A 23,982-nucleotide genomic window follows, 5' to 3' on the forward strand; every position below is an offset into this window, starting at 1 on the left:
CTCCCTTTGATGCTGTTAATCCTGCATAATGCACATGCATATGCAGTACTAATTACATTCCTGCATTTCCCATAAATATGCTAAATTCCTGTTGATATGCAAATTCCTTTGTCAATGCGCCCAGCTTATATATATGTTCCAAGCCCGTGTGCTGTTTCATTCAGACTCTGTCGCCTCGACGGACCTGGTTTTCACCTGAGGACGGCTGCTTGCGTTGTGGCCGAAACGTCGTGAGAATTGTTTTATTATGTTTTATTTTTATTATTTTATTACTTCCCTTCTACGTGACTTTACCGAAAGAACCAAGAAGATTTTTCTGATGTTTTTAGTCAACACAAATATGATAGTGGCTGTACTAAACTGCTGCGACACCATATTGACACGGGTGACAGCGCGCCAATCCGCCAAAATCCTTTTCGGTTGAGTCTCGCCGAAAAAGATCATGTCAAATCGGCTGTAGATGACATGCTAGCTGCGGACATTATATCCCCTTCTACCAGCCCTTGGGTTGCACCCATCGTGTTAGTTAAAAAAAAACGATGGTTCTTTGTGCTTCTGTGTCGATTTTCGTCGGCTAAACAAGATCTCGGTGGCTGATGCATAGCCGCTCCATCGGATGGATGAATCGCTTGACGCCCTGGCAGGGGCGCGATTCTTCTCCACGTTGGATTTACTGTCAGGGTTCTGGCAGCTCCCTCTGGATGATGATTCTAAACCAAAAACGGCTTTCCAAACGCCGCACGGCCTATTCTAATTAACCGCTTGCCGATGGGGCTCCACTCAGCGCCGGCAACTTTCCAGCGCTTAATGGAATTGGTTCTTGCTGGCTTGCAATGGGATACTTGTCTGATTTACCTAGACGATATCATCGTCTTTAGTAAAACATTCGACGAACACCTCCAGAGGTTGTGGGCTGTTTTTCTCAAGATGCTTGCTGCTAATTTGAATTTCAAGCCACAAAATGTAATTTGCTCTGCGAATCGGTGTGGTATTTGGGCCACATTGTCGGACGGTCAGATATTTCCACAGATCCCGCCAAAACTCAATGTGTCAGCTCTTGGCCGACTCCCACCATCGGTGGGGGAGGTCAGGAGTTTCATTGGATTCGCGTCTTAGTACTGGCGGTTTGTTGCCGATTTCACGATGATCGCTAAGCCCTTACATGCCTTGACATCAAAGGGGGTCAAGTTTCATTGGGGCCAGGAGGAGGCTGCTTTTCGCTCCCTCCGGCACGTCCTAGTGGGGGCCCCGCCATTAAGTTATCCCGACTTTTCTAAACCCTTCTTGCTCGATACGGACGCAAGCAACACGGGCATTGGTGGCGTGCTTTCCCAGGTTGTTGGGGGCGTAGAGCATGTTGTGGCATATGGCAGTCGATTTTTGTCTCCGGCGGAGCAAAGGTACGGTGTCACCCGTCGGGAACTATTGGCAATCGTTTACTTCATTCAGCAATATCGCCCATATCTGTACGGACGCCATTTTACCGTCCGCACAGATCATGCGGAGTTACAGTACGCCTTGCGGGTTCAACAGCCATCGGGACAATTGTGCCGATGGTTGGAGATTCTCCAAGATTTCGATTTCGAGACTACATATTGTAAGGGCATTCGCCACACGAACGCAGATGCTCTGTCGCGTTTGCCGCCCACTTCCGATTGCGCTTGCCTCCTGGGTTCGGGGCGTTGCAGACCTCCGAATGAAATCTCTAATTCGGTCCTTGCGGCCGCCACTGATGCGTCTTCAATTGCGGGTCCTATTGAGCAAGAAGGGAGGGATTCCTTGCTGGGATTGTCTGTTGCGGAGTGGGGGCACCTCCAAATGGATTACACCTCCCTCATCGCGTTGCGCCATCGCATCGGGGGATCTGTTCAGGGCGCGGCGAATGTCGACTCATGGGGGTTGTTCCAGGGTCTCCTGATGCATTGGGATGGGAGATCCCGCCGCCACCGGCTGGTGGTGCCTTCCACACTGACGGGTAGGGTGGTGTGGGCTGCTCACGAGCGACTCCTGCACCTGGGGACTCACAAAACCCTTGCCATGCTCCAGCTGGATTTTTCTTCGCCAGGCATGGCAAGGGACGTAGATGATCTCTTAGGGTCCTGTACTCAGTGCGTGCAATGGAAGCCACCAGCAAGGGGGTCCAACCCACCGCTGCAGTCTATTAAGGTTACCCGGGTTAACGAACTCGTCGCGCTTGATATTTTGGGTCCATTCCCCGTTACACCTAGTGGACATAAATACCTATTGGTTGGCGTGGAATATTTTACGCGATGGCCTATGGCCTGGCCCCTCACCAACCAGTCGGCAGCAGCCATCGCGGAGGCCTTTGTCCAGGGCTACGTCCTCGACAAGGGTACTCCAGAGCGGCTGCTGACCGACCAAGGCAAACATTTCTCTGGTAAACTTCTCCACGAGGTGTGCGAGCTCCTGGGTACGAAAAAAATTCGTACCTCGCCATATCACCCGCAAACTGATGGGATGGTGGAGCGTCTGCATCGGACTATCACGTCCATGCTGTCTCACCAGGTGTCTGAATTCCAGACCGACTGGGACCTTCATATCCCGGGGGTTTTGGCAGCCTACAGGATGGCACCTCATGCGGCGACCGGATTTTCGCCCTTCTTCTTAATGTACGGTTGTGTGGCTGAACCGCCTGTTGCGACTCAGCTACGGGTCTCCGCGCCGCATGCTAAATCCAAATTGGCCGACCATGTCAAGTTCAACATCTCTAAATTGACAGAGGAGCGGGAGGCGGCCATCCAAAATTCAGACCTCCGCCAGAAGGCGAATGAAAGGCTCAAGCTGGGCCGGGTACATGTGCTCCAGTGGAAACCGGGCGACAAAGCATGGTTGCACTGTCCCCAAGTTCTGCTGGCAACCTCGTCGAAGCTGTTGTGGCCGTGGACGGGGCCCATGGAAGTGGTGCAGGTCTTGCGGCCACAATGTGTCCGTATTCAGTGGGGGAAGCGTCGGTGGTTCGTGCACCCCTCGCGGTTGAAACCGTTCATTGCGCCCCATGTTCCTACTCCACACACACATGGCCGAACATGTGAGAGGTCCACCAGCTTCCGGAGTCCGACTTCGCTGCATGCGCCTGATTTGCCACTGACTCTTCTGCTTCCAGGTGCACCGGGACTGACAACCCCTCCCGGGGGGATCAGGGGTCGCTCGTCCGCGAAGCCGGACGCTCTCGCACCAGAACTATTGACACCCACCGCTGGGCCAGCCGGGGTTGGCCCTTGTGACGGTCCCGCTGCAAGAACGTGCGCCAAAATGCGCAGGCTGTTGTGAGGTCGGCCTCTTGTGCAGCCCTTGCTGGGGTCGTGGGGAGGGAGGGGGGGAATCCGTTCGGGGTGGGGAAACATGCAATTGTACATATGTTGGTTTCTTACGGAATGGGGTATTTATTGGCGGTACATCGTTTTTTTTCTCGGCATTGTTGTTGTTACTGTCGTTAGTGTTGTTGTTGTTGCTCTTGTTGTTATTAATGCGAGGCACACACGGGTTTGGGGGAATTCATCTTTATTGTTGAATTTTGTTGCAGCCGGGACGGCTGCGGGCTGTACAGGGGGGGGGGGGGGGGGTGATGTAGGGGTGTTACGGGAGGGCAAACACACACACAAGGGGTGGTTACGCCCGCACGTGGAAGGATGCCTACATTCACGTCCACATCGGTTAGCCCTGGGGGGCTGTAACGGCGCTGTGATCCCCCACGGCCCCACCCCTCGGGGGGTGTTGCTATATAAGGCGGTGTGCCGGTGGGCTCGGGGTTCAGTATTCAGCTTCACCAGTGAAGAGTGAAGACCGTCTAGAAAGGCCCTGGGACTCCCCTGGATCGCCGTCCTTCCAAGGACTGACCAGGGCAAGCCAGTGGCGTGGCCCCGAGAGCCCAGAGCCGATGCTCTTGTAAGACGCGGTCTGGTGGCTAAGGGTGCCGTGATCCTAGCTTGGCCAGAGCTGGATCAGCTAGCCTCCCCAAGCTCTCGAGTGGAGGACCTGGGAGTAGGCGAGCGTTAGTGGGGTCTCCCTGTTAGACGAGTGAAGGGGCCGCTACCCCTTCAAATGTTGTATACATTGGCCTGTGTGGAGTATAAAGTAACAATAAATAAGTGTGCCTCCGACTACGTCGTCTACGTCTCATTGAACTCACAACACATGGTCCAGTTGCGTTAAAACTGTTCTCCAGGACACGATACGGTTACGGAGAGCTGTGCTCCATCAGGCCCTCGTTTTGTAAAAAAAAAAAAAAGCCAGGCAATTACTTTTTTCGACAGTCACTTGATGCAAGAGAAATTTGGTCACATTCAGCCACAATACTCATTGGTAAATCTGCAAATTACGAATTAACCCCATTCTAATCAAGAAACCTAAAAAAATTCACCAAACCATTGTTTAACCCTTACTGCAGCCTTGCACCCCTGTGGTTCTCAATCGTTCAAAACACGTATAATGTTAATAATGAAACAAAGTAGTTGTACTTACACGCCTGTGAATAATTCGTTGGAAAATTTACTTCCTAAAAAACTGGCACGTCTCACACCCAGAAAGGGGAATCTCGCAAACCCAGAGGGCGAGTGCACCTCAGGTTACCAATCACTGCATCTAACAATTCAAAGAGCATTTAATAAAGCCTTTGCAGCACCGTGTTGGAACCTTGACGTTGTAAATTAGACACCACATTCCTGCGGAGGGAGCTGGTATGGAACGTTGGGTTGCTCGGTCAATGGCCAGGGGTCAACGGCGGCGTGGTGTATTCCACAAATATGGCCGACTGAGGGCAGCACAATCCGGCGCGAGTTTTATAAGGGTACCACAGGGTAACTTGTGTAACTTTGACATGCATCCAATTGACAGAGCTTCAGAGCTCACGTCCCTAGGATGAATAAATATTTTGATTTAAGGCTGTGGGCACTCTGGAAACAATTTCCACAGGTAAAACTCCAACCAGCTTAAGTACAATATTAAATGATCCTATTGTTTTGCACGGTTGTTGCACATTACCCGTCTTTGTAATGTACCATCAACGGCCAATTACTGCCCCGGTTGAAAACTTCTGGGGCCATTTTTCATGGCAGATTGAAGAGGCATAGGAATGCATTTGTCAGCTGAAAATTGTTCAACTGCTCCATTGTACATGACAAAGAATGACTGCCAGTTAGGACAAATTGGGAATGTTTAAAAAAACATTTGCCTATATTAGGTACATCCCACTAGTCCTGCAACGTATGAATTGGAGACCACCGAATCGTTTCCATACTCGCCCTCATTAACTGGGCGATGGTGGTTACACAGTGCTCACAACACCAAGCAAAGACCCCACAAGACCAGAAAAGTAATGCACCAGAGTTTTATTATCATAGGTAAAGCAAAGCAACTGAAGATCAGAAGCTCGTTTCCAATCACTTTGAAGGAGTCGTGTGACGCCTCTTCGAAACAAACATAGCCACCGTGGCGCTTGCTGCGACAGCCATCACCAGCGCAGCCACTCCCAGACCAAGGACGGGAGCAGCACCTGTAGAACACCAATTGAGAGAAAGGGCTGGTGGATAACCGCGGAGCCGTATAGCTAGGGTTTCCACATGCCGGAGGTTGTGAGAGCATTTGACCTATCCAAGTATTTGGTCAAGGTGTGCTGTTCAAATATGTCACTCACCAAGGTTTGCCATATAACACTGGTAGATGGGTTTAACTTAGCATGTCACACATTATATATTATTTAAAACTATCACAAGTATCATTAGGTCTGTTAAACAGTTTGCCATCTTAAAACATATTTACATCGACGACCAAAGGACATTCAAGGAGCAGCATAGCAATACATCTTCGGCATACCTTTAGGGCACTGCTGTAATATCCGTATTTTGTACCTTTTCAACTAGTTATTGGGGGAAGGGGGTTGTAGTTGGATGTCATAGGCCCTTTCATAAGGGAAGAAGATGGAGTTCGAAAAAACAAATTGCTTCCTCCCCAAATTGCAGAACGTTCCGTATAGAGATCAAGTATTACAGACGGCCAATCCAAGGTCAACCTGAGAGCGTCATTGCCGCATGGAGGTCCTGGTCTAGCCTCAATTGAATCGGATGGTATGCAAACGGGTTTTACTCTTTCAGGCAATAAAACAGGTGTTAATATATTCATACCAAATTGATATATTTTACAAGGAATCAAGTCTGCATTAACCACACGTACTTTTGGTGAACATGCTCCTTTTATATTGGTATCGTCTTTGAAATGGATTGGGCTACACCAGAGACAACCTTGTTTATGGCCTAGTCCGAGACAAACCAGAAAGCGCCAAAAAGGCAAACCGTACAATGACAATCCATGTATCAGAGCATTTATATCCCTGGGCGAGCAGATACATCATGGGACCTTTTTGCCAGTATCGAAGTATGAGAAATAGCTTTTAACCCCGAGACTGGAAAAGATGTACCATGAAATAATCTGGCAGGATTACCTTTGGATGCAGATGTAGAAACCCGTGGCTGCTGCCGTTTTGCAGGGCTGCTTGGCTCAGCACCATCTGAGAAGGGCTTGGCAATCACGATGGGGCCCAGCATCACATCTTCCACCGCATACGACGGTCCTGAGTGAGAGTACCACATTTGCAACGTGGCGAATGCCCAGGCTTAAGCCCATACACACCTGATGACGATTCCTTGTGTTGCAATCGAAACGTCATGCGAATTAGTGTTATTTGTATTATTTCCCTTCTATGCGACTTTACTGAAAGAACCAAGAATATGAATCCCTGCAGTCACAAAAGCTTTAAAACAAAAGTATTTCTGTTAAGTTTACTTGGCACATTACAGTACTTATTTCAATCGTGATGCCTCCCACTTTCGATTGCCACCTAACACCATTATTTAGGAAAGGCTTACATAGTGAATGTCGCAGTTTGGCTTTGGACACTTTCCAAGAACTTTACTCCCTTGATAGTCAAGGGTCTCCTGTGTAAGACTAAATGTCCGATTACGACGGATGTACTCACCAGTCACTGCTGCCACATCCCTGCGCCTTCTTCCACTGGGGCACGTGGACTCGCAGCAGCTGCACACCGAGTCGGATGCATCAGCAGAGACCCACCTGCATTGCACACACACATATACGAAGGCGCGGCTCAGTTGATGCTCCTGAATTTAGCCACGAGTGAGATTTGAACTCTGGCTACCAGGCTCAGACGAATTACGGACGTCGTATGCAGGCTTCTACACTTGTTGCCAAACGCAAGACCAGTGCAGGAGGCTATGACCAATAACCACCTGAATAAATCTAAACAAGAGCAGACCCGTGGAACTGCACAGGAAATGTTGTAATACCAGTTGCAGCGAGAAACCGAAGTCAGGTCTCGGGGGATCTTGGTCAAGCACACATGCAAGGCATGGATTGAGCTATTGAAATGGAAGATGCTGAAAAACAAATTGCTGAGCAATACAAGGAAGCAGACCAACCTGTATGCAGCCGAGGGGCTGTAGGTGCAAGCTTTATTGACAGCCGTTGGAGATGTAGCAACATCTGCAACCTTCAGCTGGCAGAAGATGAAAACCTGGACCGAGAAGAGGAAGATGGGTTCTTACTCAACCACACTGCCTACCACCTGGCTAAAGACGGTTTCTGTCGAGGCCTGCATGACAGTAGATCACCTGATCGCCATTGTTGGTCAACGTTGTAAGGAAGCGGAAGGAATCTATGAAGAAGCGAAGGACGTTGTCACTTTGCCGGAGCAGGAAGCCAGAAGTAAGGTGAGCATCATACGAGACTTTGCCATCCACAAGACACCTGCACAGACATCGTAGACGTATGACACGTGGCTTTAAATAGGGCAGGCCAGCAGAAGTATAATACTGCACCGAGCCCACCTCTTAAGGGGCTCCTCCCACCCACAAACCAAAGGTCACCAATAACGCACATGGACCACATCTCTCATCAGTAGTGTACCGACAGACACCACGTGAAAAAAAGCAATAACTGTACACAGAGCAAGATTCAGCGGCATTTCAACGTCAGGATGTTATATACTCAAGCAGTGGAATGCCACCTTCACAAGGAGCATACACATTCATCAGGTGGGATTAGGAGAGGGAAATCTCACCCAGAGTTAGAAATTATTTGGTAGCTGAGGGGAGAGTTCCTGTCCGGAACCGGGGTTGCAAAGCAGCTGACCACGAAGATCCGGAGTGGAACGTGGTTCAGTGTCTGCACGCTCGTCTCGACATGCAGAGTCTGGCCCAGCTGGTATACAGTGGAAGGTCGCGCCACTCCAGTCGTCTTCATAAAAAAGAAACCAATTAGACAACTTCATAAAACACAATTGCCAAGGCCGAGTGCAGACTAAAAGCATAGCCAGGAAAATGCTTGCTCACGTCACTGCTTGTGGAAGAATCCCAGATAAATCATGGGACCTCCTTTGCCAGTACCAAAATGTGAGAATTGGTTTTCCTTTTTTCTGGCAACAGGTGTTAAGATGTTAAAACACCAACCTAAAACCTTTTACAAGGAATCGTGTGCATTAACCACTATTTGTGGTCGGAATGCAAACAAAGAAAACTCGAAAGAAAGCCGCCTCGTGTGGACCAGTTTCAAAGACGATGCATATATTATCAGAGTCTTTGTTTGCATTCCGACCAAGGATTGTGGTTAATGCAGACATGCCTTGTAAAAAGGTTTTAGTTTGGTGTTTTAACATTCTAACACCCGTTAACAGGGGAAAACCTATTCTTAAAACTAGGATAAAGTTTAGGAATGTCGGGCATATTCTTCAATACCAAGCAAACATCTTGAAGGGTTTAGTCTAAACTGCCATCCTGGTAGTAGCCATGTGCATAATAGGCAATCAACGTCCTCACATCACCACTGACCGGTCATGAGCCTCAGCGTGAAGCTCAGCTGCTGCTGCATAACCTTGGCGCTGCTGAAGGGGATCCATGTGGGTTTGATGGCATTGCTGGACACGTTCCCCTTCCTGCAGTGAGAAGGAGATCAGGCACACATTCTCGACAAACGAGCAGAGGTGGGCGATGCTCAACAGCACTAATTGTGACCAGATTCTTATTGCAATGCTGTTAACACCATCTTACAAGGAGTAGACAAGCGAAGATATACAACCATATTTTCAGAGTATATTTAACATCGCAACGTGCAAAACTTATATCCGACGATAACCAAATAAGATTAAGTAAGAGACTTGGTGCAATGAATGCTATGCAATGGAGTATAATTAAGGGGACCGGGGTTCACATTATGCAAGGCATGCACCACTTCAGGCGTGGACACTTGCAAGGCAGGATGTTTGAGGCAGGCCACGCCATACAGGAGCTTGATGTGAACCCATCAGTAAAGTTGGCACCAAAAACCCCCACGACAGACAGCACAGGGAGACCTTTCATCGGTGGATTAACTCGCTGTTATTTTGGCTTTATTGCAATTCAGGCCTCGCAAAGCTAAAGCACACGAAACGGCACGTAGTTTGTAAAGACAGTGATAGAATTGGAAGCAGTTTAGCTGGACTTCAAAATTAAGCAAATGTCAACAAGAGACTGCTGGTGAACTCGCCTGGGATAGCGGCAAACAACCGGCACGGCGACGTAGTTTGTGCGGATAATGCCCGTGTTGGACGTGGGGCGGTAGTAGAGGTAGTTCTCGTAAGAAAGCAGCTCTGCACTCATCTAAGGAGAGGGGAAGACGTGGGGTTTTTTTACCCATTGCAATACTAGAAGTAAAAAAAACATGCTCAAACACCTTGGTGGAAGACCCAATGCAGCAGGTCCATGGTTTAAATAATTCACCTAGCTCATGTCCACCATATAAAACCACGGCAGATGCAGATTCCCGATGCATTATGGAAGAATAAAACGCTCTAATGTACGACTGGTCATCCAGAACAGACCTTAACATAATAATGCAATAACCGATCTACAAATACCAAGGGAACTTCAAAGTGATACACCCCACTGTTAATGAAGAAGATTGGCTCGACTCGAATGCGGAATTTTAGTTCTGCATCTACACTCGGCGAAAAAATATAGCAGTTGGACTGCGCAGATTATGTTACAGCAGCATTAGCAGTCAGTTACCTGGAGGCTGCTGCCACAGCTTTCCAGTGCGTAGAGGAACGTCACCGTCCCAGCAAGGGCGTCGCTCCCAGTGACGGGGCAGGCTGGCACTCCCAGGGACAGGTCACTCGCCTGGGCCAGGTGACCCGTGCCGAACAGGTCCCTGCTCACGGTCAGCGTGAGCGTCGCCTCGTCACACACCACACTCACCGTGGCGGATGTGGCCACTGCGGCTGGCGGTGCCGCACGGGACGAGACGCGAGAGTTACCCAAAGTGACACAGGTGGTCAGTGAAGCCTTAAAAAGTCCGAGACGCGAGTCACAATCATCCACACGGAGCTGCTAATACTAGAGTCCAAATTCCGCAGTATTACCTCAATAAATGCATACACGCGTTACGACAGGTTGAGAATAAATTTTGGCAATCCACTACTGGACCAAGTCTCGCACATTGCGGTCAGTTTGACCATACAGATCAGTACGGGTTGAATTATGGCAAACCATTACCAGGACGCAAATTCGTGTTCAGGTATATAGAACAGTAAATTAACCACCACACCACACTACCAAACCCATCGTTAGTACCGGTATATTATGGTGTTCACATTAATAAACACGGCAGTTGCATTGAACGACGAATAAACAAGTTTGTAAAAGCATCTATCGACCAAACTCCACTCACCAGAGGCAAGACATAACAACCCCAAGACCGCAAACAAAGCCCTCGTGGTCTCCATCGCAAGGACAACAAAAACCGAGACTTAGCACGGCACCAGCAGAGCCAACGCAGCTACTGTCCCGACTCGGGGCTTTTATCTGCGCCCGGCCTCATTCAGTTTCAGTAATGAGCCAATTAACTCCTCCTGCGTACGTGCCGCGTGATTGCGGTGCTGCTCCAATCCATGCACGTAATGCCGAGCTCAAGCAAACCTCTACTGATGAGACAATCAGTGAGTGGATCTGCTCTGATACAATCTCGCTGATGAGACAATGCGTGGGTGGATCTGATCCAATCTGGATCGGGATCGCTGAGGGCTCTCCATATAAAAGGGAGCCGTTGCCTAAAGGAGGCGACGCAGCCGATTTGTTTTACGATGGCGACCCTGCGAGTTCTTCTACTGCTCCTGACCAGGTGAGGAGGCGGAGGAGCGTGCTGAGGGGTGTTCAGGGATGTTACTCAACATCTCTGGATAATGAAGTCTTGTGTACGTTTGTAAGAGCGAGCGTATCCATATCGCTCTGCGTAACTGACCTGCATGGAGATAAAAATGTGGAAATGCGGTCCTGAAATGTCTCGCTTACACCATTTGTGGGTGGTAAGGGTTCCAAAGGTGGCATTGCGTGGCGCTGTTCACACCAACTCCATCGTGCACCGTGCTGGCCTTGAATAGGTGCTCTCTAAAATCGCTACTGGCCACTTAATATATTTTTTTTTGGGGGGGTGGGGGGGTGTGTTTGCCTCTCCTCTTTCCCTGCGTCCTCTGGTCTTGGCGATCACGTGTCTCGTGCTCCCAACAGCTTCCTCTGCCTGGGCTCCGTCCTCGCGAGGCTTCGCCAGCCGCTGGGACCGCGGACGCTGGGGGAGCCGAGCGGTAGGGGGCGCTGCTGCCGCCACAAAACCACATCGCGCATTCGCTCAATACCACCTCGTGTGTACAGACACCGCCGTGCGCAAGACTAGAAGGGCGGCGTCTCGGTGAACTGGAAAACCGTTACCGGCGAAATGAGTTGCCCACAAGAGCGCTGCCTGGACGAGGTGGGGGTGCCTGTATTGTGCGCTGCAGCAGTCACGTGACGCGACGTGATCGCTGCTGGGTACGGGGCCGGCATGGGGATAATTAATAATCCTCCAGCGCATGGAAAAGGGGGCGTTCAGGGAGGGACATTAACTCCCTTGCACGTTTCTTTTCACAATAATAACCCTTTCGAAAAATACGGCTTTTGACTGATTGGTACGGCTCTTGAAACTGTAAATAGTGAGTTGTACAACTTGGACAGCACACGACTACACGTAACACTCGCGTGGCAAAATCATCATGGCCTTGTTCCTTTCCATTGCAGTAACAACGAACTTGTACACTCGCGTTGATAATTTGCATTTATCAGGCTCTACCTTGGCAACTTTCCACTACAATTTCAAGAGTCTAATGCAGGGGTCTACAACCAAAATATCAAGAGCCATGTTTCAACCTGTGGCTTCGAAGCTGCAGGTTGACGATCCCTGGTATGAGGTTCATACTGTCGAGTCGTGCACGTGCCTCTTTTTTAATTTGCGCCAAATTAGAACGCTGCAACACCTAACAGACTTGTGTGCACAGAAAAGGTAAGGGACTGATGTGCGCCCACCCAGCAACCGGCACGGGCTGTTTTTAATTGCTCCCTAAGGTGTAGTTGATGTTGACGTCTCAACTTCTGAACTGCCTCCCCCAGGTCTACTGAAGCAATGCCTCTCCTCCACTCTGGGTTTCTCTGTGGGATGGCGCAGCTCCTCTGACAGTGATTACCGTGTCTTTGTACGGAGTGAGTCCACCAGCTTTCACTTCAATCGTGATGACATAATTAATCATCTTGATCCGTTGCATGATTGAATATATCAAGCTTCTCAAGGATCCTAGCAACTTGATTCAGGGCTGAGATTCTCTGGCCACTTGTTTTGGTCCCAACTGCTTCGTTTTCGATGCGTTCTGACCTTTGCAGTTTTTCCTATTCGGTGTCGCTTTTTAGGTTTTTTGGTTCACTCTCCATTGTGAAATGTACTTATTATGAACGATGGGAAATGTAATTATTATGAACGATGGGAAATTTAAGAATCTTTGGTTCAAAGCATAATATTGTATTGGGTTCATTTCAACTAGTCTAATACAGCAGATGACAATCAACCCTTATTTTTCATAGGATAAATGCGTGTGTTTTCTGACGATTCGTTTTTTACCCTTTTATCTGGCAACAAAACTGACACTTTTTTTACAAGGAGTCATGTTTGCATTGATCACTAAACCTGCAGTCGGAATGCAAACAAAAACATAACTCTGATAATGTATGCACTGTCCTTGAAATGGATTGGTCCACACCCGAGACTGCTTTCCTTAGAGCCAATTATCATATTTTGCTACTGGCAAACGAGGTTCCAATGGTACATGTGTTTACTAAACAGTTGACTACCTTATCAATGCCTACGCAATAGGCTCTTTATTTCATTGGAACATTTAATGCAAGGTGGTACCTTCTGTTATAAACTGAACCTGGCGACTCCTCTCAGACTCTAGTTCTCTACTTGCATCGTCTGCATTTCCCACCAGAAGTCCTCCGTTGTCGACTTGGACGCTCTTGTCGCTAAATCTGCCACGCAGGTCGTTGTGCATGTTTGGGAGTACCGTAACTCCAGCAGTGTATTGAGTATCCTGTGTCCTGGATACGTTCCTGGTACTGTGGAAACTTCCTATTCGCGTTGACGCTGACACCATACTTTGTTGTTCTCTTGCAGTCACGCTACCCACATGAACTTGTGGTGCGCAATCCATCCAGATGCAGGTTTTTCTAACTTTGTTCTTGATGTCTCCAGCGGTGCGGAATGAGGCCGTGGATGTGGAGTCTGTGCAGGGGGAGTGTGGCTTCTCCATCGCGAGGGACGGTGCTGCGCTCCACTTCACCGCTGCTGGTGATGCCTGCCACGTGCGCGTGGAGGTGAACACGAGGAGACCGTTGTGACTTGCGTCGATCCTATTATCTGCTGGGACTGCTGTGGTAGTAGCGAAATTGATGTTTCGCAATCCATAACCGATCGACCATCACGTGCCACCGATGTTGTCTGGCCAGAATCGACTTGAATTTTGTCTACTCTGGTATTTTCCCCTCCACGTTTGCTTGGCTCGTACATTTATTTTTAAGTCTCTTCCAATATTTTTTTTTAGCTCATGCCGTCCAATCTGGAAGTTGTTTTTATTGCTTTTTCTATTTATTCCTACAAAATGTATTTATTTCGATCATCCCTTGGTGGTATCGACTTTGTTTCTAGTTTATACAGCAGCTCTCTCGACTGGTATCCCTGTACAATCGATGCAGTGCTCATTCCATCTGTCTTGTTATCAAGATCTTGCATCCTTGTTTTTTTATCAGTTTACCTTTTTATTTGTGCTCTTGTTCATTCTATGCCATGTTGCTATATTACGCTTCCAGCCATTCCTAAGTATCCTTTCTTGCCCATGTCCTTGCCTCGCCTTGCATTGCTCGTTTCTTTATTCTCCGTCTCCTCAGTCTTTTGTCTAGCATAATCTTTCTTCCTGTGCTTAACGGTAAAGGATTTGCCATCTAGACGTGCATGTCGCAAAAGTAGTCGCCTTTTAATAGAGGCAATGTGTGAACGGTTAACTGTTTCCATCGCACAAAACACTGCATAACAAGCTTTCAGTTTATGTATTTCACGCCTGCCAATGGATGCAGCTTTCGCAGTACTCTTCAATGCAAAGATGGGAATCGGAGCAGTTTGCTTGGTGTAGAATAAGCAGCACTATGTATTGCTACAGAAAGTCACTATCCAAGCTGACTTGTAAGGCACCAAAGTAGTTGTAAAAAAAATATTGCACATGTATTATCTACAACAAGAAAATGTAACTTTTGGCAGACCTAACCAACATACGAGCTTTGTGCCAGAAAGATGTGCACTACTTGAGGTTACTTGCACAAGACATGAAAGTGGAAACCAATAATAAATGTGTCGTTGACACAATGGACTTTCTGCCCAGGGATCGTGATGCCCGTGTGAAGGGTGAGAATTTGTGAGTACGGTTGTTTTGTGGGAAGAGTAATGGAGGTTTTGTGGCAAGGTCAATATGGAAAATGTATTACACGTAGAGCGCAGCGCAGCATCCGTTTGTACAATGACAAGGGTTAACCTGGGAAAGTGATTTCGGACCCAGGAATGCAACCCCCACGTGCGGGGTCTGCCTGTCATAATTTGGGTGGCAGGTGGTGGCGTGTTCCTAATTGACAGTTTTAATTGTCATTAACCTGACCTCACCCAAACCTTTAGAATGCACGAAATCTGATTGTAATTGAGCCTTCCTGGCGCACTGGCCCCCGAGTCCGATTTTGAGGGCTGCTGATTTCACCAGGACGGCAGGAGGAAGATCCAGGTGGAGCTGCACGAGATGCGGCAGGGGCTGAATGGGCTCGTCTGGGCTTTCACCATCGACTGCCCTGAGAACCTTAGATCTGCGAGGGCTGGAGGTGAGTACCATTGATTTGACTCTGCTAATCGGACTTGGTGCTCTAGAATGGGTCTGCTGGGTCAACGGCTGCCTTTTTTGTATCGACCCACATCATCTCTCCTGGTGCTTTTGCACTTCATGCAAATGCGTTTCATGTCCTTGGCTTTTACTGGACAAACTTGCAGCTTGACTCCTTTTCCGATGCACTTCCCCCCCCCCCCCCCCCCCCCCCCCCCCCCCCCCCCCCCAATGGCTGATTGCAATAATTGCACCATTATAAACGCGTTTTCCTAATGCACTGCTGGTTGGTGCGGTTTAGTAGCACTGACCTGCAATGCAACAAATTGTGCTGCACTGCCATAGCCTTTTACAGCCAGTGAGCACTGTTTGTCCATCTTTGCTTGTACACTCAACCCTGCTCCGCTTCTGAGATTGGGTGTGTTGCCCGGGTGCTTTTGTCATGTGCCAAGTAACATTCATTCACATACTTGACACGTGGCTCGAACGATGACTTGTATTTAAGTACGTGTGGGGTTTTGTACGATGACCTGTTGTGCTCGTGCTGTTTTTTTAGAGATCGCCACGTGTTCTGGTCAGAGCAGGAACTTCCCATGCAACTCTGTGCAGAGTGTCCCGAGCGCAGACGTCTGTGCACAGGGTGGCTGCTGCTTCGACCCCACTCAACGCCGCTGCTTCTACAGTGAAGCTGGTACGTAGCCGCCTCAAAACAGATTCCATAATTTACTACCTAAACTAGGCTCTTACTGCGAGGTTCAATGTTCGCACAGTAGCATCCTGCTGTGCTGGTTCTCTGAACTTGTTGCATCACCACGGGCTACATGGGGCATCTTTCGCGATTCGCCGAACTCTCCATTACCCTCCCACCATGCTCCACCCAGTGTGCACCACAGATGGGCGCTTTGTGGTGCCTGTGTCTCGGAACCTAACGTCTCCACCGCTGGACCTGAGCACCGTGCATCTGACTGGCAGTAGCAGTGCGCAGTGCAGCCCCGTGCTGGTGTCTGCAGACCTTGCAGTCTTTGACATACCCATGGCAGCGTGTGGTGCCACTGTACAGGTAATGGGCTCCTGGACTCTGCTTTGCCCTGCCCCCATCCTGATGGTGGTTGTTTGGCCTTGTTGAAGTGCTGCATCGGACCCTTCACGATGTACATCTACTTGAGTACAGTCATGCACTAGTTGATAAAGAACAGCGTGGTCACTTATTGCGTGTCTAATGAATCGAGCCCCAAAGCAGAATTTAGGAGGATCCTAATATCTAATTTTGAGCAATTTGGACTCTTTGACAGTACCAGTTATCAGTCTTCTGCTTGCTCACTCAATGGAAGTATCGTTGTGTATACTACTTTTTGTTGTGACCAGTGGAGTGGACAGGAGCTCGTGTACGAGTTAATGTTGGTCTCCGAGCGGGAGCTCTGCGTCGATGGAAACGTCGCCATCACCAAGTCGTCCACGTACAAGTAAGCACTGCCACCACCCCTCTGCACGTGCTGTGCTCATGAGGGTCCAGCACGAGATTGCAGAGGAGATCCACCCCAATCGATGGCCACTGTCACTGAAACATGAAATATTTTCAGCATTTCCCTGCAGAACCATGACCAATCTGCTTCCATATTCAACGATTTAATTTTCAAATTGGGCCATTCAACGCACAAGGGCAACTTCTTCGTCCAGGATCTTTTTAACATCGCCTGAAGTAGGAGGAATATGGTTTATGGCTAATGTAAACACGGTATTAACCAAATTTGTTCCTTGACTGGTACGACTGCAAAGCACCCTGTCTGCTGTGTGGCTCCTGCAATTTCTTGCTGCCGTGAGGGCGTTGTGCATGACCTTTTGATGGGTGGTGTTTGTTTACCAGGATGGTTCTTCAATGCCGCTTCCTTGGAAGTGGAGACCTGCAGCTTGGAGTGCAGGTGAGCACTCTCCCACCGCCACCTCCAGCCACAGCCACTGGGCCCCTCTCCCTGCTGCTCCAGGTCTTCACTGGTGAGTACTGCCCTCCCACACCCTGTGCAGCTGAACGGACAAATGGCACTTTAGGGGAACACGGGTTGTGAGGTTGCTCTGCCCAGGGAAGGCTTGAGTCGGTATTCTCCGTATTAGCTCTGCGTCGAAGCCAGCTGTAAGTCGTACTTATTTTATCCTGTGCGGAGCTAGCAGCTCAACCCTGGTTTAATTTCCCCTGATGCAGGCTGCATGCGCTTTTTGAATGCATCTGCAACATTAATCGGCATGGCTGCTGAACTTGAACTGTAAACGGATGACGTGCTAGGCTGTGCTGCCAGTATTGTGAACCTGCCAACAGTTCATAATTAGCCATAAGGGAACTAGAACGACTTGCACCTTCTCCATAGTACGACGTGTAACTTCAAATGCTAATTTCTACTGAGGTTTTGATCTAGCAGCTATTAGCTTAAAACCATGTTGGTGTGGGGCCGACATTGAACGGGATGACAATGGCCCCTATCAATCAAAACGGTCTGCTTGAGGGCATTGTTTACAGGGCAATTGGACTGGCTTTCTTAGCCTCATTTGTCAGGTCACAATTGCGTGAACGAATTGTTATCAATAGCTTCATTGGTTACCAATTGGCTAAAAATAGGACTAGAACTTGGCCAACTGTTAGCACCTGATTCCCATCCCTCCGTTGTAAGGGGCACGTTTTAACACATCTACAGACATTTAGAGATGCCGTTGTATACACCGTATGTAGGTGAGGGTCACAGCATTTTATTCTGAAAATACAAATGAAATATAAACCACGGTTAATGCCAGGAACATGTTGAGATGTGCACTAGTTCAATTCAAAAGTAATTCGCACGTTTTGGGATTTGTGCTTTGCCTTATCCAATGTGCTCTAAACAGGTCCTTTACACCACTAATCCACATGCCTTGTGAACCATGTCTGCACGCTGCTAGACAACTCCTACACCACGCCGTACCAGCCCTGGCAGTACCCGCTGGTAACGCTTCTGGGAACGCCGCTCTACCTGCAGGCGTCACTGCTGCACCGCTCTGACCCCACGCTGGTGCTCTTCCTGAAGGACTGCTGGGCCACACCCACGGCAGATGCCACCGACCCCACGCAGTGGAAGCTTGTGGTGGATGGGTGAGGCTGGATGGTGTAGTGCTCTCACTGCCACAGCAGGGCCTGCAGAGGCAACCTGGTTTGAGGCATTGGTTGTCTCTTCTCCCACGTAAGCAGAGTTGTGCTAATTACGTCCCCATGTAATGACAACGGGTCGTGGAATGGTGACTATCAAGTACTGGCGTCTAAGCAAGATTGCAGTGCCATCTCCAAATGTCGATAGTTACCGCTCCTTGGGTTGTTCTGGATGTTAACACAGCCACCCTCTGCCTCCCAGAGCTGGTGATTTGTACAAGGCCCGACTACATGCAATGATGGTTGCATTGCACGGATGCACTGCATATTGGCATTTGGGCTGCCTTTGCTAGTCGTGAGCATGTCTTCACTAAAGCTGACCTTCATCCTTGCGTGCAGATTTAAATAAAGATGTGTGTATTCAATCTGCTTTGAATTGAGGGTAAACGGCACTTTTTCCTGTGCAGCTGCCCCGTGCAGTCTCCTTGTTGCAGTGTGTTCTTCCCTGGTGTTGCTGACCTGCCACTGCCTTCTCACTACAAGCGTCTGGCACTCCAGGCCTTCGCCTTCATGAACTCTGACCGCAGCACCACCCGTGACCTCGTGAGTGCCCGATTCTTTCCATCCATTAAAAACCAGGTCACCATGGAGGGATGACGTTTACGGTGTACAACTGGGGAGGGCAAAAGGACTACCGAAAAACATGGGGACACTTTACTTACGGGAGCGATGCATTCTGTCTGCCACAGGTTTACCTGCACTGCTCTCTCGTGGTGTGCGACAGCTCCAGCACCAACTTCCTCACCGAGTGCAATCGGCAGTGTGGACAGACCAGGCGCTACCGTGAGCACCACCGCGACCTATTGATTATCTTGTGCTTGTTTACCCAGAAAAGCCTCGCAGAGTAACGATTTGTCAGAGGACGAAGGGGCTTTAATGTTGATATGTTATCGTTTATATTTAGAGTGCATTTGCTGTGACCTTTGCAGACTGGTTTGACAACCCGTGGCATGCCATAATTACCTACTCGTTTGATTTTCTGGGGAACTTGACCTGCAGCATATGATGTCCTTTCGTATGGGCCAGTGGTCATCGACCGATTTCTGTTGTTCCAGAGCGCAACGCCATCTCTGACGCTTCCAGCGTGGTAGGAAAGCACGTGGTGTCGCTGCAGGGCCCCGTGCTCTTTGAAGAAGCGCCTGTTAATGACGCTGCTCTGCTGTTGCTGGAGGCTCCCTCCTCATCGTGGGCCTCAGCTGGGACTCTGTCCTTTCTCCTCGTCATTGCCACAGCCGTCATTGCTCTCCTGTCTGCTGCCATTGCCGTCAGGAGGCGCAGGAGCCGGGCTGTGGCGCTTGACGGGAGTGGCTATTGACTACTTGTGATTGCTGGCACTTGCATGTCTTGCTGACCATTGTCAAAAATAAAATTCTGAAATTCGCTACTGCTGTTTTGACCTTTTCACGAGGATTGTGTGCACTATGTAGGAAGTATTAGTGCTGCATTTGGCCACGTTTCTTCCCCAAGGCAAGTCCCTCGATAGCAGCAACGTGTACCAAGGTTTAGGCCTTTGGCTTCAAACAAGAGCACCTTGCCATGCTTAAGGAATCTGAATCCAGGTTTCTTAAATGTATGACCTAATGAATCCTTTTTCCCCAAACACGCAAATGTGGACATTATGTTCCAGAGACACGTTTCCGTCACACTAACAAACTATTTCGAAGGAACATCAAGAATGTGTGGTGCAAGGGGGGAGAAATTGAATGCTGCCAACTTTAACTAGTTTCAAGTAAAGGTTGGGTTGACCTTGGTTGTAGCATTACAAAGCGTCTGTCTACATTGCCAAAAGTGCTCTTCCCCTGGAAACGACAACCACAACGCTAATGGATGCTTGACTAGACATTCTTTGTGGTCTTGTGCACAAGTGGCGTGTTGCTTCAGATCCCTGGGTTCTGAAGCCGTGACGCATCCGTCTATCTGCATTGGGGTGAATGCTGGATAAACTCTGCCTCCACTTGGTTCCTCGACGTTAAATTCCTTGGGTATGACACCACACATGCTGATAGCCCCGGAGTCTCCGGTCTACAACTACCTGAACTCTGGGACCTGTGTTAAACCATCTGCCTGAAACTCCGCTGTTAGGAAGACCGTTTGCCTCCAAACACGGCCTGGAAATCATTGACCTTCTACCTTGGTGTTTCTCAACTTCCTCGAACTGTATGAAGGACGGACAACCTGTAAAGACCATTTCTCCTGGACTTGCTCAATCCTGGATAATAGCTGACATGGTGACGCATGGGGCGATTTGGATGTTCCTTTTAAGTCTTACCTGTTAAAGTAAAAAACACACACGAAACATCTACGTGACGTATTGCCTGAAATGTCATGGTATAAAGTTACTTTGTCCTGAACAAGTCCCTGCGGGGTGGGCTGGTAGGAACGAATAACCAAAGAATATAAACATAATGTATTATTACTTGTTTAGACTGTGTGGCTTTTCTGGCTTAAGGTTTTTGTAGGGTCCTGCCAAGTGTTTGCAGTAGGGGGCGATGTTGCTACACCTAATCGGACATCGGACGGACGATATAATCTATTGTAGGCTGGTTCACTTCGTTCCTACCAGTATAACATTTGTAATAACAAGTTCCTTCGGAGTGGGCAGGTAGGAACTTGGTTGGATAGTGCATTCGTGCGATCCGTGTGACGTGGCGCAAGCTACGTGGGGGGGCGTGTCACGTGGTGCTGAGCCCGACCGAAGCGCTTTATGAAATACAAATCGAGGGCGTGGCTATGCAAGACCGAGACGATCCCTGGTGGGCAGTGTGGAACTGTTCCTACCTGTATTAATGTCTATAGCACCCATATACGCGCACTCCCTCTGCCTAAACGTCATCGTCTGCCTTTTAACACTTTAAACAAACTTGTTTACATTTCGACAAGGTACACAAAGCCAACAAACTCAGTCCCAGAATGAACATTCGCTATTTGTTTGTATCCTTGGTCCAATATAAAGTAAATCAAACTACAATGTACGCTGATCTTAATGATAACTGAGCCACAACACGCATCTGCACATGCGTGGTTGCCTCGAGCAATGCAAACGGTTGCTTAGTGTTGACGGGAGGTTCTCTGGCGCTAAAGACTTGGTGAGAAAAAATGCTATGAAAAAACAGTGGCAGCATTGTCGCGTGCAAAACAAAAGGAGGAGCTGCGGCTCTCAACAGCAACCAATCAATGAAGGCAGTTTGGCAGCACGGGCTGAGAACTGCAGATCAGCCTGAATCAAGACAAGCCGGAGACTGCACCGTTACTGTTGCAAGAGCACACGCTGAGGATAATCCTGGACAGCGTGCATGGAGACAAGCCAGACTGCACAATTACGTCTGCAGAACGGGCTAAGAAAACACTTTTTAGCTCGTTTGGAAGGCTTTTTGGTGCTTTGTGCCTCACATGTCGCCCCCACTGATGTCCCCCCCCTCTCTCCCCTTTGAAATGTGCAGTCACTACTATAGTCGAAAAATACTAGATTTTAAGTTTTCGTGACTGCAGGGATCCATACTCTTTGGTTATTTTGGTAAAGTCACGTAGGTATAAAAATACAAATAAATCAATAAAATCAGGACATTTCCATCGCAACACAAGCAAATCATCAGGTGGGAAAACCACAGGACCATATTTACCGGGCAATAGTCTATTTTGCTGAGTTAATTGCATCCCTTGCGTTTGGCATTGCTACTGCATGGGAGTTGTTGCCTTTATTGGTACTGTTGCTGCTTTGTAGTAGCGTCCCCCCCCCCCCCCCCGTGTATCATGAGCACTCTCAGCATCCCACTCCCAGCTCCGCCCACTTCCCCGCATCCTCGCTTCACGTCTCCCTCTCTTAGCGTTCAAGCAAAGCTCCCCTTTCCCTACCCCCCTCCCCCTACCCCCTCTCTTACCTTTTTAACCTCTTACCACGATATCTCTCTCCCACTTCAGCAAAACATTTTCTTTCTGTGATTTTAACACCTGATGATGATTGCTTGTGTAAGCGATCGAAATGTCGTGATTTAATTTATTTATTTGTATTTTTATACCTACTTGACTTTACCGAAAGAACCAAAGAGTATCGAAAAATACTACTATAGTTACTAGACCTCTCTCTTGGCTGTCTATCGAAAAAAGATGATGACGATTGCTCCTCTTGTTGGTGGGCTAGCACTTTTGGCGTTAGTGCCACTTCATGCGGCTGTGGATGCTAATGCGACAGCCGCACACTCTGCTGCAGATCGGACACGTGTGTTGCGTCTCGGATGGCGTTATCCCAGCTATGCGTTGGTGTCTGGGGGTGTCTTTGGGTGCATCTCTCGCATCTCTACTGTGAGATGGCGTCTTCCAGGTGCTGAACCCCTCTGGCACAAGTGGACCACCAGGTTGGACCTGTCCAGCGCCAGGGGTTCCAGGCTGAAGGGATTGATGTAACAGTGCTTCAGCAGGTCCTTGCTGTGGTCCTCGAAGCACTTTTTCTGTCCTCTCGTGGAGCGTTTGGCTGTGCTGAGTTGGCGTTAGAGAACTCGACAGGGGAGCAGGCGATCAGGCATGCGGACCACATGGCCAAGCCAGTGGAGGTGTCCATGTGGCCATGCTCACCTTAATGCAGGACGACGTGGTGTTGGTGAGGATCTCAATATGTAGAACTTTGTCCTCTCAGGTTATCCCTAGGATGCGCTGGAGGCATCTGATGTGGAAGGCTTCCAGGATGTTAATTTGCCACTTGTGTGAGGTCCAATTGTCTGAGCCATGAAGCGGGGTGGAATCAGAAACGGCATTGCAAACTCCCACCTTGGTGTGGGTCTTGAGCTTACAGTTTTTGAAGACCCTGGCCGAGAGGCATCCAAAGGAAGTGGAGGCTCTGTTGGCGTGAGTGTCAATTTTATCGTTAAGGGAGCACGTAGGGGAGAGGGCAGAACCGAGATAGGTGAAATGGGGTAACCATTTTAAGGTGAATACCACCGATATTGAAGATAGGGAGTGAAGTGCATGTGGATGAGAGTTGGGAAATTATTTATGTCTTCTAAGTATTGATTTGGAGGCCGACAGAGCGCTAGGAGGAGACCCGGTTGAGGGCGTGTTGCATGGATTCTGGGGTATGAACCATGAGTGCACAGTCGTCTGTATATTGCAGTTCAAAGGACTGTAGGGGTCTAGTTTTTGTGTGTTGCCGCAAGCCTCTTTGTCACCCTTCTTTTTGTAGATAACTACAATATTCGCGTCCTTCCATTCCTGTGGGATGGTTTTGGACAGCCAGATGGACTTGATGAGAAGTTGCAAGCAGTGAAGGAGGAGGTATCCCCCTTGCTTCAGCATCTCAGCTTGGAGGCCGTTGGGTCCAGCACTTTCATTGTTTTTCAGGCCTTTGACTGCCTGGTCGACCTCAGAAAATGGTGGTGGAGTGTCGAGTTCATTAATGGGCGGGACATCAGACAGTGTCTCGAGGATGAGCGGGTCTGTGGGGTTGATGTGTATTTATATTCTTAGGTCACGTAGGTAAAAAAGTTTAAAATTAATAAAAAGTAAAATAAAAATAAAATAAAAATCACGACGTTTTGAAGGCAAC

The 23,982-nt window shown here is 48.8% G+C and overlaps 1 protein-coding gene and 1 pseudogene across 1 annotated transcript; one reads left to right on the forward strand and one right to left on the reverse strand.

Annotated features, from left to right (window-relative positions):
* Positions 1 to 5,381: 5,381 nt before the first annotated feature.
* On the reverse strand, positions 5,382 to 10,789 carry LOC133360535 (zona pellucida sperm-binding protein 3-like; annotated as a pseudogene).
* Positions 10,790 to 11,004: 215 nt separating this feature from the next.
* LOC133360552 (zona pellucida sperm-binding protein 4-like) lies at positions 11,005 to 19,761 on the forward strand. The gene is given in 14 exon segments (XM_061579343.1): positions 11,005 to 11,099; positions 11,101 to 11,184; positions 11,571 to 11,644; positions 12,483 to 12,572; positions 13,615 to 13,736; positions 15,164 to 15,278; positions 15,834 to 15,968; positions 16,159 to 16,337; positions 16,643 to 16,740; positions 17,142 to 17,269; positions 18,203 to 18,392; positions 18,854 to 18,989; positions 19,136 to 19,229; positions 19,502 to 19,761. Coding segments are annotated over 14 exon segments (1,770 nt in total). The 5' UTR covers positions 11,005 to 11,034.
* The last annotated feature ends 4,221 nt before the right edge of the window (positions 19,762 to 23,982 follow it).

Source organism: Lethenteron reissneri, chromosome 69, assembly GCF_015708825.2.
Source record: "Lethenteron reissneri isolate LAM-NWPU_2019-01 chromosome 69, ASM1570882v1, whole genome shotgun sequence".
In the NCBI taxonomy this organism is placed as follows: domain Eukaryota; kingdom Metazoa; phylum Chordata; class Hyperoartia; order Petromyzontiformes; family Petromyzontidae; genus Lethenteron; species Lethenteron reissneri.